General features: G+C 41.4%; 1 protein-coding gene across 5 annotated transcripts in view; it reads left to right on the forward strand.

The window, feature by feature from the left end:
- Nucleotides 1-12,912, forward strand: part of LOC117433006 (myocardin-related transcription factor A) — a 56,674-nt gene extending 43,762 nt beyond the window's left edge. For all 5 annotated transcript variants that reach the window (XM_059016058.1, XM_059016061.1, XM_059016059.1 and 2 more), the window contains 4 exons: nucleotides 325-492; nucleotides 2,353-2,493; nucleotides 5,087-5,147; nucleotides 5,755-12,912. In XM_059016058.1, the coding sequence (XP_058872041.1) occupies nucleotides 325-492; nucleotides 2,353-2,493; nucleotides 5,087-5,147; nucleotides 5,755-6,368 (984 nt within the window). In that variant the 3' untranslated portion in view covers nucleotides 6,369-12,912. The remainder of the gene's footprint in view (nucleotides 1-324; nucleotides 493-2,352; nucleotides 2,494-5,086; nucleotides 5,148-5,754) is intronic.
- Nucleotides 12,913-17,326: the final 4,414 nt, after the last annotated feature.

The following is a 17,326-nucleotide window of genomic DNA, read 5'->3' on the forward strand; positions in this document are numbered from 1 at the left end:
GTCCGACAATGGACCGCAAAGGGTTAAGTCAGTACTAGTTTAGAGTGATGAATCCTTTCTTTCTTTCTTTCTTTCTTTCTTTCTTTCTTTCTTTCTTTCTTGCATTTCTATTTGTGACATGTCTCAAATGTGCAGTTTTGAAAGAAACATGTTATAGCAAAAATGGATGTTCACTTTAAAACACAGTATCTGGTATCTGGTATTATTATTATTATTATTATTATTATTATTATTATTATTATTATTATTATGATTTCTACTTCTTTGCCCTGTTTTCTGTTTCAATATGAAATGAATCGTTCTCCCCCTCTCTTCCATACACAGGGCCAGAAGCCTGGGCTTCACCTTATGACTAGTGTCCCGCCCGGGACAGTCTTCTCTTTCTCGGCTCCCCCCAGCCTGCAGCCCTTCTTCCTCGGCAACAAGAGACCCGCCCCCTGCCCCTCGCCCAATCAGAGACCAGGGCCTGCCTCCACACCGCCCAATCACAAGGTAACTCTTGCTCTCTCTCTCTCTCTCTCTCTTTCGCTCTGTGGTTTTCAACAGTAAAGTTGTCTCAATGGTGGTCCAGCGGTTAGAGAAAGGGGTCTTGATACCAGGAGGTTCAAATCCCGGATCAGCCACCGACTCATTATGTGATCCCGAGCAAGTCGCTGAACCTTCATGTGCTCCGTCCTTCGGATGAGACGTAAAACAAACTATTGAAAGTGACTGTGCAGCAGCAGTTGTTGATGATGCATAGTTCATCCCCACTAGTCTCTGGAAGTCGCTTTCGATAAAAGCGCCTGCTAAATCAATAATAATAATAATTAATAATAATGTTATATTACTCTGTCTAACAATAAGCACAGGCATCGTGTTCATAGAAGTGTTCTGATTGTATCAATTCTACTGTGGGTTATTAGCTGCCAGATTACTAAATTAAAGAGTAGAGGTACTAAGGTGGGCCAGTCGCAGCGCATACATACTGCAATTTTCATTTTTGTTATGACAATTCGCAAAGTGCACATTGTCATATGTACCAAGAAAATATATGTTAATGAAGACAGCCGCAATATACTAATTTAAATATTATTTGCGTCATCTTAGCGAGAGTTGTGTGACATTTTTTCAAATAAAATAGCTGAGTTGTGGTTTGCTGCAGCAGAGGGTGCCTGAAGGATAACGTCTATACATGCAAGGGTGCAAGAATCAAAATAACATTGTTTCTGTTCAATGTAAACGTCATCCGTGCAATGCAGTCTGTTCCGTCTTCATTTTACGTATTTTAATATTGTATATATATAAAAAATGAAAGGCAGTTTAATCCCATTGGATTCTACAGTGGGGCCCCAACCTTCACCCCCCAAAAGCTTTTCATAATCATACAGTAGCCCCTCGCTAAACCAGACATGTTTGTCCAACATAAGGAGGTGTCGAGTTTAAAAACAATACAATAAAATCGCACACACATACATTTATAGTTCTCAATGTATTTTAAATATAAATCATTATGCTGAAATAATACTAATGTGTTTTGCACATTATATTATGTAAAATATAAATCTGTACAGTAGGCATATGCAGTATACAGTACAGTAGTAAAATCAAATGAATACCCAGCACACTTTCTTTATTTTAAATTGAAACTACATGATTTTAGTTTTTTAAAATTTTATTTTAATTATTATTATATTTAACTTGGTCTGCTTAGTAGCCTAGACAATTAACACACAATAGATCCTGGTCCTATACAGATGCTCAGAGTGAGCTGGAGGGGTTAGTGGCACGTGTGCAGTGTATTGCTCCCAACACACTGGGAAAACCAGAAATGTCATAGAAATTTGTTTTCAAGGCTTGTAAGCACACCCTAACTTTAGAGAAAATTAGGTACTTGGGTGTTCTTCTCAAAAATACATTGAGCTCAACTGGCAGCACACGAGACAAAGCGGACTGGGAAATGCCAGCAACAATTGCGACTGTTTAAAACATGCTTTCAAAAGTGCTTAACAAAGTGATGCATTTGTAAGTGTGGCAATTGCCCGCAGCTTTAGTACATCTCATTATAATGTTTTTGATTCCTCATTTGATCTCCACCCTGTTTTTTGTGAATTTCTGCAGGAATGCCCAGAGTTACATATTCATTTAAGGATAAAGCACAAATAGGAACTGCAACTGCAAAGCATTCATTAAAATGATGCTACCAGCGTTGCGTTTGTTTAGTACATTTCACAATACACTTCCGACTGGTTTGCATGTGGTTTTCAGCGATTGCGACAGACGCAACACTTTAGTGCATCTACCACTAAGAGTATTGTAAACTGATCAAATTGCCTAACAATCTCTCTCTATCTCTCGCTGTCTGTCTTTCAGGCTCCTCCCCAGTCTCAATCCCCCTCCAAGGTGTGTCCAATCCCGGATCAGCATGCCCTCTTTAGCCCCTCCCCCTCCCCTCCTGGGCGGAGCAAAGAACCGCCACAATACCAGGAGGCCTTGAAACAGAATCCCGACAGAGTGAGTCTGTCTGTCTGTCTGTCCTCCCTGACTTATTGCAGGGTTTTATCACTTTAATGGATGCAGCAGTGTTTATTAAGAATATTAGCATTATTCTTTTTAAAAAACATTTTATAGGCCACTTTGATTAATGTGGATCACGGACCACACCTACCAAAAACACAACCTTTTTGTACCACGTCATGCATGACGTTTCAAAAGGGAAACAGTTCTGTTTGTGAGATATAATAATAATAATAATAATAATAATAATAATAATAATAATAATAATAATATGGTGAGTTTTGTGTGTGTGTGGGGAGTTGCATGAACTCCAGCACGTCAGGTTGAAGTCAGATGCGGTACCTTCAGTGCATGGCAGTTTTTTTTTTTGGGTTTAAATAAATATATCATTGAGGTTTTATAGGAAACACCATGAACACACACACCGGTATATATACCCAAATATAAGGCAAGTTTTTGTTTTTTGTTTTTTAATAAAAATAAGATTGGAAAAATACAACTCGCCTTGTCAAGTCAAGGCTGTTGCGAAAGTGTGCATTGAGTACAGTATACAGTAATGAAAATGGATAAAACTAGCTGCAGTGAACATGTGGAAAAGAGTGGATTGAAAAGGGGTCAAGTATCAAAGGGATTACAAAGAAGTTATGATGCAATTTTTAAGATTGTGGTTATCAGAAAAGATGATTCGTCCAGCAATTATCGTGCTGCTGAAAAATTTGTGTCACCTAAAACAACACAGACGTGGACAACACATCTGCTATTGCACACCCACTCAGAGGAAGTCGTTTTGTGGACTGTGGGTTATCTGTTTCTCAATTTCCTTGCTTACCTAACAAGCAAGTAATTTACAGTATTTAACTTAAATACTGTAACTTATAGGAGGCTGTGTGGTCCAGTGGTTAAAGAAAATGGCAACCAGGAGGTCCCCGGTTCAAATCCCACCTCAGCCACTGACTCATTGTGTGACCCTGAGCAAGTCACTTAACCTCCTTGTGCTCCGTCTTTCGGGTGAGACGTAGTTATAAGTGACTCTGCAGCTGATGCATAGTTCACACACCCTAGTCTCTGTAAGTCGCCTTTGATAAAGGCGTCTGCTAAATAAACAATAATAATAATTTCAGTTGCATTACAATTTTTGAGAGAAACCTACGGTCATAATATTGGCACTCGCTTTTAAAATTATATAGAGACTTTAATTATTGTGTGTGCATCATCAGAGATACAAAACATGTACATAGTTGTTATGGCATTACCATACTGGAATATAAACCTTTATTCCTGGATTACAAACAGCTATCCGAACTTTACTGCATCAGAACATTTGTACCACTGAACGTAGTGGTGAGTAAAGAAATGTTTATTTTTCCATATTCTTGCTGAAGTTGTCTTATCTGCTTTATATAAGGCCGTCTTATCAATCCTTATGTCTGCTGTACATTATTATAATGTTTGTAAGTTATCATCTTTGAAAAGATTGTCAGTGGTCTGCTGTTCTGTGACAGTCTGTGGCCTGTGATCACAGACGAAATATGACAAAAATGGTTATAACAGACAGTCGCTAAACTAATATAAATTAATTAGAGTGTAGATACTGAAGCGTATATTATTGGTAATCAAACACATTACAGTTCTGGAAATTACACTCACCATGCAGTGTTGCAGATCCTCCACAGGTTTTGCAGGGTCCACAACTCTGTTTCTTGTGGGATCCTGCTGCCTCGCCGCTGATTCAGAAATGTAGGGTTGTGGCCCCTGTTCCCTAAAATGAATTGGGTCTTCGACTTCATCTTCGATGTTTTCAGCAGCAGTCGCCATGCGTGTTTACCTTTTCATACTCAGCTTCCGGTTTTATTCCGGCCAGCGTGATTTTTGAGACCCAGGCCCACACAAAATCAATCATATCTTTTTTTGTTTATTAATATTTTTTATTTCTGTTGATGAAATCTATACAGAAATGCAAGAAACACTTTAAGCAGTAATTATTCCTAAAAAAAATAAGATATTAAGGAAAAATGGGAAAACAGATTGTGAGGAAGCATATTTGTGTTGCACAGGCTTCTGTGCACAATGCGTCTCATTGATCTCAATTCACAGCGCAACACCAATATCCTTCCCCACTTTTTTTTTTTTTTTTTTGCTGGAGTGGTTTACTATTGAAGCAAAAGCACCAACACAGAATGAAAGAGAATGCATACATCAGGGCAAGGCAGGTATGAACTGTTATGAAAACGTACAGGATGTAAAATCATCCAGAACTATTAAACACTCGACAGTGCTGGAATTAGAAAGACTTAAATAAACTTTATAAATTCTATGCAAAGTATAAAGATCAAAGATTTTAAATCCTGGAATGTGTTCAGCAAGGTAGCTAGCTGTATGCAGGGATGAGAATCAGACTACCGTTGCACAGCAGTGTGATCCAGTCCTGGTTTCACTAGTAGTTTAATAATAAGACACACCTGAGCTTGTTAGCTAGACACACTGGGGGCTAATCAAGCTGGTAGTAATGGGTGAAACTGCTTATTTCCATCCTGAGTGTGTGTGTGTGACACCTCATCATCCTAACCTGTCTGTCTGTGTCCCTCTATAGGAGAGCGCCCCCTGCAGTCAGCAAATGGACGACCTCTTTGATATTCTCATTGAGAATGGAGGTGAGTATCATACTCAGGTGTTTGCATATATCTAGAGAAGCGCTCATCCGATTGGGATGAAACTCGCTCAGGACCTTCTCTAGCTCACAAGCTATTGAAAGGATCAGAATCTGTGTGTGTGTGTGTGGAGGCTGGCTCTCTGTCACACAGGTCACTTCGAGGTGCACTAGACTGTATTGTGGTTCCTCTCAGTTCTCAGGTTTAATATTCAGCTCGGGTTGCTGCAGGTTTTCAGGAAGTTGTGGCAGTGTGAATGCGGAAGTGTGGAGATCGGAATCAGAGCAGTATTTCTTTGCAGCTGACATTTTTACAGCCTCACCGTGGAGATGAGCGGCACAGCAGGAAAAATGAGTTTCCAATCGGCTTTTAAAACGATTGATTGGTGTTTGGTTGTAAAGGTGAGGGAAGGACAGCTTTCTGGTCTTAAAGGCAGGTACGAGTGATGGTTCTGATATTGTATTTACAGCCCAGGCAATTGCAGTCTTATTTTGTTCGAATTGCATCAATGATGCTGCAGTAATTACAGTGTATAATTACAATTGCACTAAAAAGTAACTACCACACATTCATTAAAAAAAAAAAAAAAAAAATGTCCATTTTGTTTCAGAAATATCTGCCGACTTCAAAGGAGACACAGACCCCCCGCCGGCCCCCCTCACCAGACTGCGTCCCAACACCCCCCCACTGCCCCCCTGTCCAGACCCGGCCTTGACCCTGACCCTGTCCCACAGCCCCCCTCTCCCGCTCGCCCAGGACCCCGGAGACAGCAGCACAGGAAGTGCGGTGGCCCTGGCAGGAAGTGGGCGTCTGGAGGACTTCCTGGAGAGCACCACGGGCGCCCCGTTGCTGCGTGCGGACGCCGAGGGCTGCGGGCAGCGTCTGTCTCTCATCGACGATCTCCACAACGAGATGCTCAGCACGGCCAGCATCCTGGACCAGCCCCTCCCATCTCCCATGGATACATCGGAACTGCACTTCCCGGTCGCCCCTGGCGACCCAGCCGCGGGCCCGCCCCCTTCCTCCGGGCACCTCGGAAGCCTGGGGCTGGATTTGGCTGACCCCTGCTTGGACAGCATGGACTGGCTGGATTTGACGATGGGCATGGGCCTTGGTCTCAATTCGGGCCTGCCCTCTTTCAATACGCAGACCCCCTCCAGTGTTTTCTCCACAGATTTCTTGGACAGTCATGATCTGCAGCTGCACTGGGACTCCTGTCTGTAAGCTCCAGTTCAGCCAGTCCAGGGGTTGCTTGGGAGTGTTTTAGGGGTGTTTGTTACCCCTCTCGCCAGACCCCTCTACAGCCTCCCATTCTCGCTGAAAATTCAGGTCAGAAGACACCCGATTTTTAGTGCTTAAAAATACTAAGCTTTAAATTCAAATGTTTAGCCTCAATATCTTCTCACTAAATGGAGTGCTTGGCTCAAATCAAGGATTATACTTGGAATTCCAATTCCAGTATTACAGCAGCATTGTTTGCGAAAATTGCAACTCCAGTTCCATCTCAAGCTTGTTCAATTGCAACGAGTTACAATGATGCTGCAGCCTTTGCAGTTATAATTGCAAAGCCAGTGTTTGAGCACAGAAACCAGGAGCAGAGGACACACAGAGTGTGGAAATGAACTGAGGAGACAGAGGGAAGAAGACACTTCACACAGAGAGTAGGGAGGAAGGGGTCTGGCTAGTTGGTAAAATGTGTACCCCACAAACCAGCTGGTTGACTTTTTTGACTCGCAAAACGCAAACGGGGTTCGGAATAGAGCCGAGGATTTTAAACCCGAGATCACTGAAGCACGAGAAACAAGAGAGGGCGCCGTCTACTGGTCAAGTTGAGAACTGCAAGTCAGGATTCGAAGATTCAGTGTTTTATTCTTTGAAAATCGTATCGGTTTTCTGAACAGAAAACACAACTTCAGCATCTGTGATAACTACAGGTTTCAACCGAGGGGGGGAAAAAAAAAAAAACTATCGTCTTAGTTTTGACAGAAAAGTCGACTTAATTAATGAAAACGCTTTGTTTTTTCACGGCGTTTTTAAAAACATTTTTTCAGAGGGTTTGTTTTTATTTAAACAGGAGAACAAAGTGGGATCATACTTTAAAAACAGACGCTTGTCCCTTTGGGATTTGAGGAGGCTGGAATTACAATTTTTTTTTTTTTTTTGCCAAGCAAAAGTCGCTCGGAGTAGACGTGAAATTTGACAGACTGAAATTGTCGGCTGTTTTAAAATAGCGTCATTCATTCAAAAGGACTTGGTACTCCAGTATAAAACAAAAATGTGATACTGTTCATTTAGAAAGACTTTATCTAGTAGGCATGGGGTTTATTTCAGTAAATCTACACTGCATCAAGCTTCTAATTCAATGTATTAATTGTTTGATCACATTTTGCAATTACTCAAATATTGAGATTTTTTTTTTTGTTTCAAAGTCTGTGTTGCTTTGACTGTGAGTTCAGGAGCTGCTCTTCAGTCCTAGCAGCCTGCCACAGACATGTGTGACACAGGCTAGATCAGCCAAACTGTCTCTGTCGAAGAACCTGCGTTGTATTGCTGGCAATGCAAATATGTGCACTAGAGGGCGCTAGTGCCTACTTAAAGAAAAAAAAAAAAAAAAGCGTGACCTAGGGCTGTATTTTTTCACGGTAAAAAAAATATTTATTTCCCTGTCTTGAAATAGATATTTCACGATTTCATAAACGTAAAATATTAAGAAAGCAGAAAAATTGATTATACAACAAATGTTCCTAAATATTTCTTATCTAAAAAAAACAGTCGGTGCTAAATTGTAGACTCTTTTGTAGATTTTTAAACACATTCTATTTTCACCTTTAGTCAATTATCAAACAAAATAAATACATAAATACATGTAAAAAATAAAAACAGTTGAAATGTCCCCTTCTTGTACTGGACAGAGCGATCTTTAGCAGAAATATTTGTGATCTTTGATGCAGCTGCTGTCTTTGTCATTGAAGACATGTTAAAGAAATCGTGCAGCTCTATGCAGTGTGTGTTCAATCATTTACCGGAAGTAAACCAAACCGGCTGCCAGGTTCCTAAATTCAGTGTAACAGGTAGTGTGTCAATAAGACAAACGCTTGCTGTATTTATTTTTAAGTGATAAAAGGTAGGTGTATTTACACTATTCTTTCAGAAATGGGAATTTGCACTGGAAACTATATAATAGGTACATTTCACAGAAATCATTAAATCTGTGATAACCGTGAAAGAAATACAGCCTTACCGATGCTAGTTAAAAACCAGAAAGCCAGATTTCGAGATAAAATGCTGAATATAGTTTTAACAAAAATATCTGTTTTTTTTAATCTGAATTTTAGGGAGTGATTAAAATTGCAGCAGCTAAACTCTACCAACAGTTATGGAAATAAGGCTCCCGTTGCACAGCAGTTTGATCCATTCCCTGGTTTCACTATGAGTTTAATAAGAAGACGCACCTGGGTTTGTTACCTAGACACACTGGGGCTAACCAACTGGTAGTAAAACCTGGAATGGGTGAAACTGCTATGCAACAGGAGTCTTATTTCGAACCCTGACCGTAGCTACGTCAATGAAGAAATAAGGTCAAGCTTCTTAAAACCTGTGGATTTTAAACAAATTAAATTGCCAATTGTCCTCGACGCTGCTAAAGACTTAACATCTACAGGAGTCGTTGGTTACTTTTTGCAGTGGTTCAGTTCAGCTTCTGGTTTTACATTTTTAAATGCAAAGTGCCCTGTTCGAAAACATTCTTTCTTTCTCCAAAAAGATGTTTAAATAACGGTCAGATTTAAATACATGTATTCAGACGCAATCTTTTTGAACAGGAAACAAGTAGACAAAGTCTAAGCTGGTCTCGAAGCTCTGTGGTTATGTGAATTCTCTTTATGACAAAGTGGATGTAAAAATAATTGCTTGATAATGAAACTGAGGTGAGCCTACGGTAGTTATACAGTGTACTGTAACACACTTTCAATATTGCATACAGTGTTGAAAACAGGGAGGAATACATTCGTGTTTGGCTGTTTTTAATATGCAGTGTGGCCAAAAGTTTTCCCCTAGAGTTAAGATTGAGACATCATTTAAAACAAACAAACAAATACATGAACATAATTTAGATCTTTTATTTAACATCATGTAATCCAAGAAACTACAAAATTATTTTGCAAAATTAAGTCTACCGGAAGCCATAATAGTAGTCATGAAGTATCTGGAAAACTACAAAGCAGTTTGTAATTCAGTGTGTTAACAGAACATTATTCAGCAGGATTCATTCCACTTTATGAAGCAACATTTGTTAATTCTGTAGTGTGATGATGCAAAACTTTTGGCCATAGTTGTGCATATGCAAAACTAGCAACCTTGTTTGATATATTTTGCCAAAAATGTAACCGAATAAAACAGCTACAGCATTATAATCACTTACCAAACACAAGAAATAAACAAGTAAATTAATCAATAGTTCAACACTTAACAAATAAACACAACATGAATGACCTACAATTTATAGTTTTAGGAGAAATCAAGTGAGATAATGTACGGTACAGAAGGATAAAATAAATGGATGAACAGACTGAATACCACGATGCCTGAAGGTATAGGAATAGCAGATCGTTACATCATTAACTATGCAGGAAATGACATCACAGACACGTTAATAGCTTTGAATAGAAATAAGCGAGTGTAGTTGCCATGGCATCAAAAGCTTAGAAGTACCTTCAGTGTTTGTTTTCAAACACACTTTCCCAGACGAAGGCAAGTTAAACATACCAGAACGTTGGGAAGTTGTCTCTTGATAGAAATCGCACTTAGAAATATTAAGAAAACTCTTATAGATATTAATATGAGGTCATGGGCAATGGATCTCCAGTTCGTATCTGATTTAGCTAGTAGAATTAACTGGATACAGGAAACCATGTTAACAGTATCTTTTAATAGTGCCAAACAAACAAAAGCACTGAGGCTTCCCCTGCAACGCTGCCTCCTAGCGTTAGCAAAAGCACATTGCACTTAATAGTATTTCAACTGAGCAACTTCTTTTGCAAATAAAATTGCTTTGTAATAACTTCCAAATCGTACCAATTTAAGTAATCTAGTGCGCTGGCATTGCCTGCTGTGTGCTGGGCAGAGCCTCGCTGTACTGTACACAGGGCAATGCTGGCAGGACCACACTGTATAACACTAATATAAAACCCTGTACAGAACTACAGCAGCTACCCAACATGGTGTCTATATAAAGTATAGTGCGCTGGCGTTGCCTGCTGTGTGCCAGGCAGAGCCTCACTGCTGTGCTGTACTGTACACAGGGCAATGCTGGTGTGACCACACTATAAAACTCTCCCAAAATTATACCAAGCACTGTAGAATGGCGTAGTTGTAAAGTTGTAAGGTGCTTGATTTATATTTTGTCTTTACAAAAATGTCCTATGTACAATTTTATTTGCAAAAGAAGTGGCACAAGACTTTGCCTCTGGTCCCATTCAGATCTCGGTGTGTATTGTGTGTGTTAATTCAGCAGGACGCACCCCACTTTTAAAAGCAGGCAGTAAGACGGGCCGACACAGCCCTGCATGCACGCACGCTGTATAGAAGCCCTCGATTGGGTCGGGTTGAAAAGGCCGCTCTGTTCTCACGCACCGCGTTGTGTACGAAATGCCACTTTTTGCTGTAGATACGAAATGTCACTTTAAATGATGGCTAGATATTAGATTTCTTTCTTTCTTAATCTTCTCCCCCTGCTCTCTCTCTCTCTCTCTCTCTCTCTCTCTCTCTCTCTCTCTCTCTCTCTCCACTCTCCACTCTCCACTCCTGTTCTCCCTCTCCTTCACTACTTTTCTCCTCCTTTTCAGTCTCCCCTTTCTCCCCCTCCACCCCATCCTCCCTCACCTTTACTCCTTTTTCTATTTTCTCCACCTTCTCTCTGTCATCCCACTACCCCTCCACTCTTCCCTCCCTCCCCTCCTATCTCCCCCTCTCTCTCTACTCTACTGTAAGGCACTGTTCCCTTGAGGGCAGCACCTTGCTATTGTACAAACTCGCTGATAGAACATGTTTTTTCAAAAAGGCACTTGGAAATTTGAAGCGGTCAGCCAGTCAGCTAAACTCTCCCCAGTTCGAGACGGTTTCGAGCCACAGTCTCACCAGCTGCCCTCACGCCCCCTTCCAAAAACCACAAAAACCAGTATACAAGACAAACTCCAGAAATAACCACTGGAGCCCTGCATACTACTGAAGCAGTTCAAAGACTGGCCACCGGGGGGTGCACAAAGCAGTCTAGAACTTCACACCTTCTCATCAGCCCCAGTGTTTTTATAAACAAGCCTGTCGATTCTGAAGGGAATGTGGGTGGCATCCCACACTGGCCACTAGAGGGCAGTGCACATTTCCACTGTGGTTGGATATACTAATCTTGCATGGGCTTATAACATTTTCTGAGAGAATGCAAGTAATGCTTTGGATTTGTATATAAGCCCATGCACTGTCTGTGAGGTCACTTGCCCCCTGGTGGAAGATAAGTGTAAATGCAAGGGCGTGGGGGGACCAAGAACATATTTTAGGCTTAGGTTTCTTACTTTATATTGAGGCTTCAATCTGAAGGACTATATTTGCAGAATTAAGTTACATTTAGGCTCAACTTTTGCATTTAACAAAATTAGAGTAAGTTATCATAATAATGCAGTTAATTAATAGGTAGATGACTCCAGTTAAAAAATGCTTCAGAAAATTACAAAGTAGCCTCCTGTCCTCAAATGAGGACAACGGCACTTAATGGGTTAACTGTGAGCGGTTTGAGTTAGCATATTCAACCACAGCGCCCCCCTGTGTGCTCCGTGGTGTACTGCCTCATCTGGAATAAAAGCCATGTTTAGTTTCTGTTTGATAGAAGACTGTGACGATTCATCAACAGACTGGGGTTCAAATCCACCTTTCTGGGAGAGAGTGAACGTTTGGCCGACTACCGATTTTTCAAATTCAGTTTTGTTTTGTATCTGTGTTTTTTGTATTTTGTATATTTTTTTGTAGTACAGTAATTGCTGTATTGTTGTTGTTTTATTATTAAGTGATCACGTTGTTGCTGTTATTAAGAGTGCATCTCTGTAGGGAGTTGTTAAAAAAAAAATCTGCAATGCCAAATTAAATGTACATTAAAACAAAAGTGAAAAACAATTAAAAAAAGTCAAACTGTATTTTCTTATGCAATAAAAAAAAGAACTGGAGGAAATGACTGTTTTTATTATTATTACTAGTAGTAGTAAGCTTTTGCATTATAATTAGGGCTTCTGATTTTCGGTTTTAACCGATAAAACCCGATAAAACACCCCTGATACAAAAAAAATGAAATCGATGGATAGCCAATAAACACCAGAAAAACTGTAGAAGTGGTTATTCTATTCACATTGACTTTATCCTTTTCCCATTAAAAAAATAAAATAAAACCTACTACAAAAATAATAATAAATACATTTCCCAGTGCTGCTGGGCAATGTCCCGCCTTCCTGACTTGTATCTATCATTGATTCGTTCTGAGTACTTTAAACCCGCCCCAACTACTGAGTGACAGCACATTCCTACATTTCTATTGGAGACTCTGCTTGCGAGATTTAAAACGAGATTACAATCAGGATGGAGGCTTGTTAGCGGGATTTCAAGCTGTATTACAGTTAAGACACGGAGGATTTAAAACAGAATTGTGGCGAAATGTACAAAAATGCCTCCAGAGAAAAACCCCAGAAGAATGTGCCGTGACCAGAGGGATTTCACTGCGGAAGACAGCAAAGGAAAGAAGGGACAACTTAAGCGTGCAGTACTGTCAAGTTACTGCTATACATATTTTGACAGAAAAAGAAAAAACGCTCAAGCATTTTGGAAAGTAACCGAAAACACTAATTTCATACAGTATATAAAAAACGAAAGCCCTGAAAAAAAAAAGATTTACATAAAACTCGAAAACAGCTAAAAATAAGCACCGAAAAATACAATTAATAAAACCCGAAAAACAGAAGCCCTAATTATAATTGATTTTATTACCAATCTTTATTATTAGTCTTCCAGGCCCATAGAGCTGGGAAGCCTATTGTTATTGCTGTGATTCTTCTTCTTGCCAAAAGTTGCTCAAAGTGACGAAATTCGGTTGGATGGTAAATGCTTATGGGAAGTTGGTAAATGTTAGTTGAATGTATGTCGTAGGTCACATGGTTTGGCTGCCATATTGGATTGAAAAAAAAACAAACATTTTGCCGAAATGTAAAAAATTGGTCATTCAAAAACCACTTATTGCAGAGTGCTGAAAGTTGGTAAACATGTTGCAGGATGGTCCAAGATTAACTGGTGTTCGTAAGAAGCTGATAGGCTGTGTGGTATGGCAGCCATGCTGCATGATGTCATAATCACATGGTACAGATGTCATAATCACAAACTACAAAGATCTCCCAAACCGCAAGTCCGATTCAACCAAAAATTGGCACACATGATCCTAATGTGGTTATCTTTAAAGGCTGTTCAAGGGAAGTTGCTACAATAAAAAAAAAGATGGCCACGTTGGATGACATCATCAACATACAAAACTGGGAAATAACTCCTTATAGAGTGCAGATAGGGTCATGGTTATTATGGAGCACATATAGTAACCCATGTATGCTCTGTAAAGAAATATGTTATTGCCCATGACCTTTGACCTCTCCTAAAGGTCAAATGTAAAACTGGCTTATAACTCCTTATAGAGTGCACATAATGGCATTCTGGACTATTTGCTAAAGTGTTTGGTATTGTTACTGGTACTGGAAGCTGTAAAGTTGCTGGAAACTAGTTGTTATTATTATTATTATTATTATTATTATTATTATTTCAATAATAATAACCATGCTTGTATACTAATATTAATGTTTATATTATTGATCCTTTATTTGAATCTGAATGTGTTTGTTCTAGTAGCTCTGCTCACTCCACTGAAACCGCCCTCCTGTCTGTCACCAACTCCCTTAAGTGTGCCCGAGCTGCCTCTCTCTCCTCTGTCCTAATTCTCCTCGACCTCTCTGCTGCCTTTGACACTGTTGATCACTCTATTCTACTATCATCTCTTGCTGACCTGGGGATCTCTGGCACTGCTCTGGCCTGGTTCTCCTCCTACCTCTCCAACCGCACTTACCAGGTAACCTGGCGTGGAGCAACCTCCACACCTCACCCTCTCTTAACTGGAGTCCCCCAAGGGTCAGTCTTGGGTCCCCTCCTGTTCTCTCTCTACACCCGCTCCCTGGGCCCCCTCATCGCATCCTACGGTTTCTCATACCATTTCTATGCTGATGATGCTCAGATTTTCCTCTCCTTCCCCACCTCTGACTCCACCATCTCCTCCCGTATCTCTACCTGTCTGTCTGCTATTTCCTCCTGGATGCACTCGCATCACCTCAAACTCAACCTCTCTAAATCTGACCTCCTTTTCTTTCCCTCCTCCTCCCCCTCCTCTGATCTCTCTATCTCTGTTCCTCTGGAATCTACCACACTCTCTCCCTCTTCCTCAGCTAAGAACCTTGGAGTCACCCTGGACCCCTGCCTCTCTTATTCCCAGCACATCTCCACTCTGGCACGCACTTGCAGATTCTTCCTGAGCAACATCCGAAGAATCCGACCCTTCCTCACCAACTATGCTACCCAGCTCCTGGTCCAGGCCCTGGTACTCTCCCGCCTAGACTACTGCAACTCCCTCCTGGCTGGCCTCCCTGCGTCCGCCACCCGTCCGCTCCAGCTCATCCAGAACTCTGCCGCTCGCCTGGTGTTCTCTCTACCTCGCTTCGCCCACGCTACTCCACTACTCCGCTCGCTCCACTGGCTCCCGATCACCGCTCGCATCCAGTTCAAGACTCTTGTACTAGCCTACAGATGCCTTGACCAGACTGCACCCAGCTACCTCCAGACCCTCATCTCTCCCTACACCCCCACTCGACCTCTCCGCTCCGCCTGCACTAGAAGACTGGCTCCACCTCCGCTACGCTCCCCTGCCTCCCGAGCCCGCTCCTTCTCCACCCTTGCTCCGCAGTGGTGGAACGACCTTCCTACAGATGTCAGGACTGCCCAGTCCCTGACCACATTCCGGCGCCTCCTTAAGACTCACCTCTTCAAACAGCACCTGTAGAACTCCTCTGTTGTATCCTGGGACACTATCACCCTTCATGTAAATATGCTTTACTTTGCTCTTATCAGCCCCCTATTTTACTGCATTTAATCCTGTACTTCAGAATATTGTAATCTGCCAAGTGTTTAATCTGTAGTATTTTGTACTTAATCATATCCTGATGTAACTATCACTATTTAATCATATCCTGATGTAACTTTCACTATTATCTGCTGTATTATTGAATTGTGGTTTGTCACACTTGAGAATTATTGTATTTCTTGTTTTTATTGTATGACTTATATTGTAACACTTGAATGTATTTGTATTTGCTTGCGATTGTAAGTCGCCCTGGATAAGGGCGTCTGCTAAGAAATAAATAATAATAATAATAATAATAATAGTGAATCAGGCCCTAGAGCATATAGTGCACACTGTTGCCACTTGAGGTCACTGTTCTCTCACAATCATGCCTAAACTGCAGCTAAAGGGAGTGAGAGATATTTGCTTTAGTTCTCACAATCGCTTATAACTATTAGAGTAGCTTGAAATTATTATTTTTTTTACCTTTGTATAATGTTTGCATGAAATGGACATTAATTTATTGGACATGATGCTTCATACATTTTGAAGACACTGTGGAAACGTTAGCCATTGAATTTACACTGAAGACGCTGAGAGACTTCTAGTGGAAACGTTTGCCATTGAATTTACACTGAAGACACTGAGAGACTTCTAGTGGAAACGTTAGCCATTGAATTTACACTGAAGACGCTGAGAGACTTCTAGTGGAAATGTTTGCCATTGCATTTACACGAAATCTATATACTGTATCAAATCAATAGATTTCCCTCTCATTCTCGTTCTCGTTAATTAGGAGCAGGCAGGTGTATTGAAAGCCATGTCCAGCACAGTGTGTGTTCACAGTAACCCTGTGCTCTTGCTGTCATGGCAGCTCGCTCCTCTGTGGTGTGTGCTGGCACTGTGCTGGGGATTAATGGATCTGTCTGAGGGAGCTGGCTCCTCTGTGGTGTGTGCTGGCACTGTGCTGGGTATTAATGGATAAGTCTGAGGGAGCTGGCTCCTCTGTGATGTGTGCTGTTACTGCGCTGGGGATTAATGGATCTGTCTGAGTCGACTCCCTGCCGACTCTCCAGCCTGCACAGCTCCCAATACTGCATCAAATGAATCCCTGAAGCAGAGCAGGGGAATCAGATCAGACACACAGCCATAGCACAGGCAATACAATAGGGTGTAGAGCATAGGACTGTTTCAACCTGCCATAGCACTGTCAATAGCAGTTATAACTTGGGCCCCTAGTTATCTTTTATAAGGCTGGCCCCTTTATTATAACTAATATAGATAGATAGAGATCTTCATCTCCAAAGTCCATCCCTATCTTTCCCTCCTTCCGGATGCGGATGTCATGCATCTGTCTCCTCTTGATTCAACTACTGCAACTCTCTCTATGGTGGTCTTCGGGCACGCACCATGAACTGACTGCAGCTGGTTCAGAATGCCGCCACCAGGATCCTTACCAGATGTAAAAAATGTGAACACATTCCCCCCCGTCTTGCCCAGCTGCACTGGTTAGCTGTAAAGTTCAGGATTACTTTCAAAGTTCTCCTGCTCACCTACAATGCCCTTCATCACAAAGGTCCTGAGTACCTCCTCAACCTGCTGACCCGCTCTGTCCCTGCCTGCCACTCTGGCCTGCTTGTTATCCCCAAGCAAAAGTGCACCACGCTGGAAGAACGCTCGTTTAGCTTCATGGCTCCGACTCTTTGGAACTCTCTCCCAGCTTTGGTGCGTGATGCTCCCACCGTCGCTCGCTTTATATCAACTCTCAAGACTCACCTGTTCTCTTTTGCTTTCCATGCTCTTTAAGCCTGAGATCTGCTATTAGCTGTTGTGTCTTTGCTACTTCTGATTTGTCACTGTGTCTTATTCTCATGATTCTATATAGAATCATGCAGCAGTGTGTAGTGGTGGTTAGGGCTCTGGACTCTTGACCGGAGGGTCGTGGGTTCAATCCCAGGTGGGGGGACACTGCTGCTGTACCCTTGAGCAAGGTACTTTA

This window comes from Acipenser ruthenus, chromosome 52 (genome assembly GCF_902713425.1).
Source record: "Acipenser ruthenus chromosome 52, fAciRut3.2 maternal haplotype, whole genome shotgun sequence".
NCBI lineage: Eukaryota > Metazoa > Chordata > Actinopteri > Acipenseriformes > Acipenseridae > Acipenser > Acipenser ruthenus.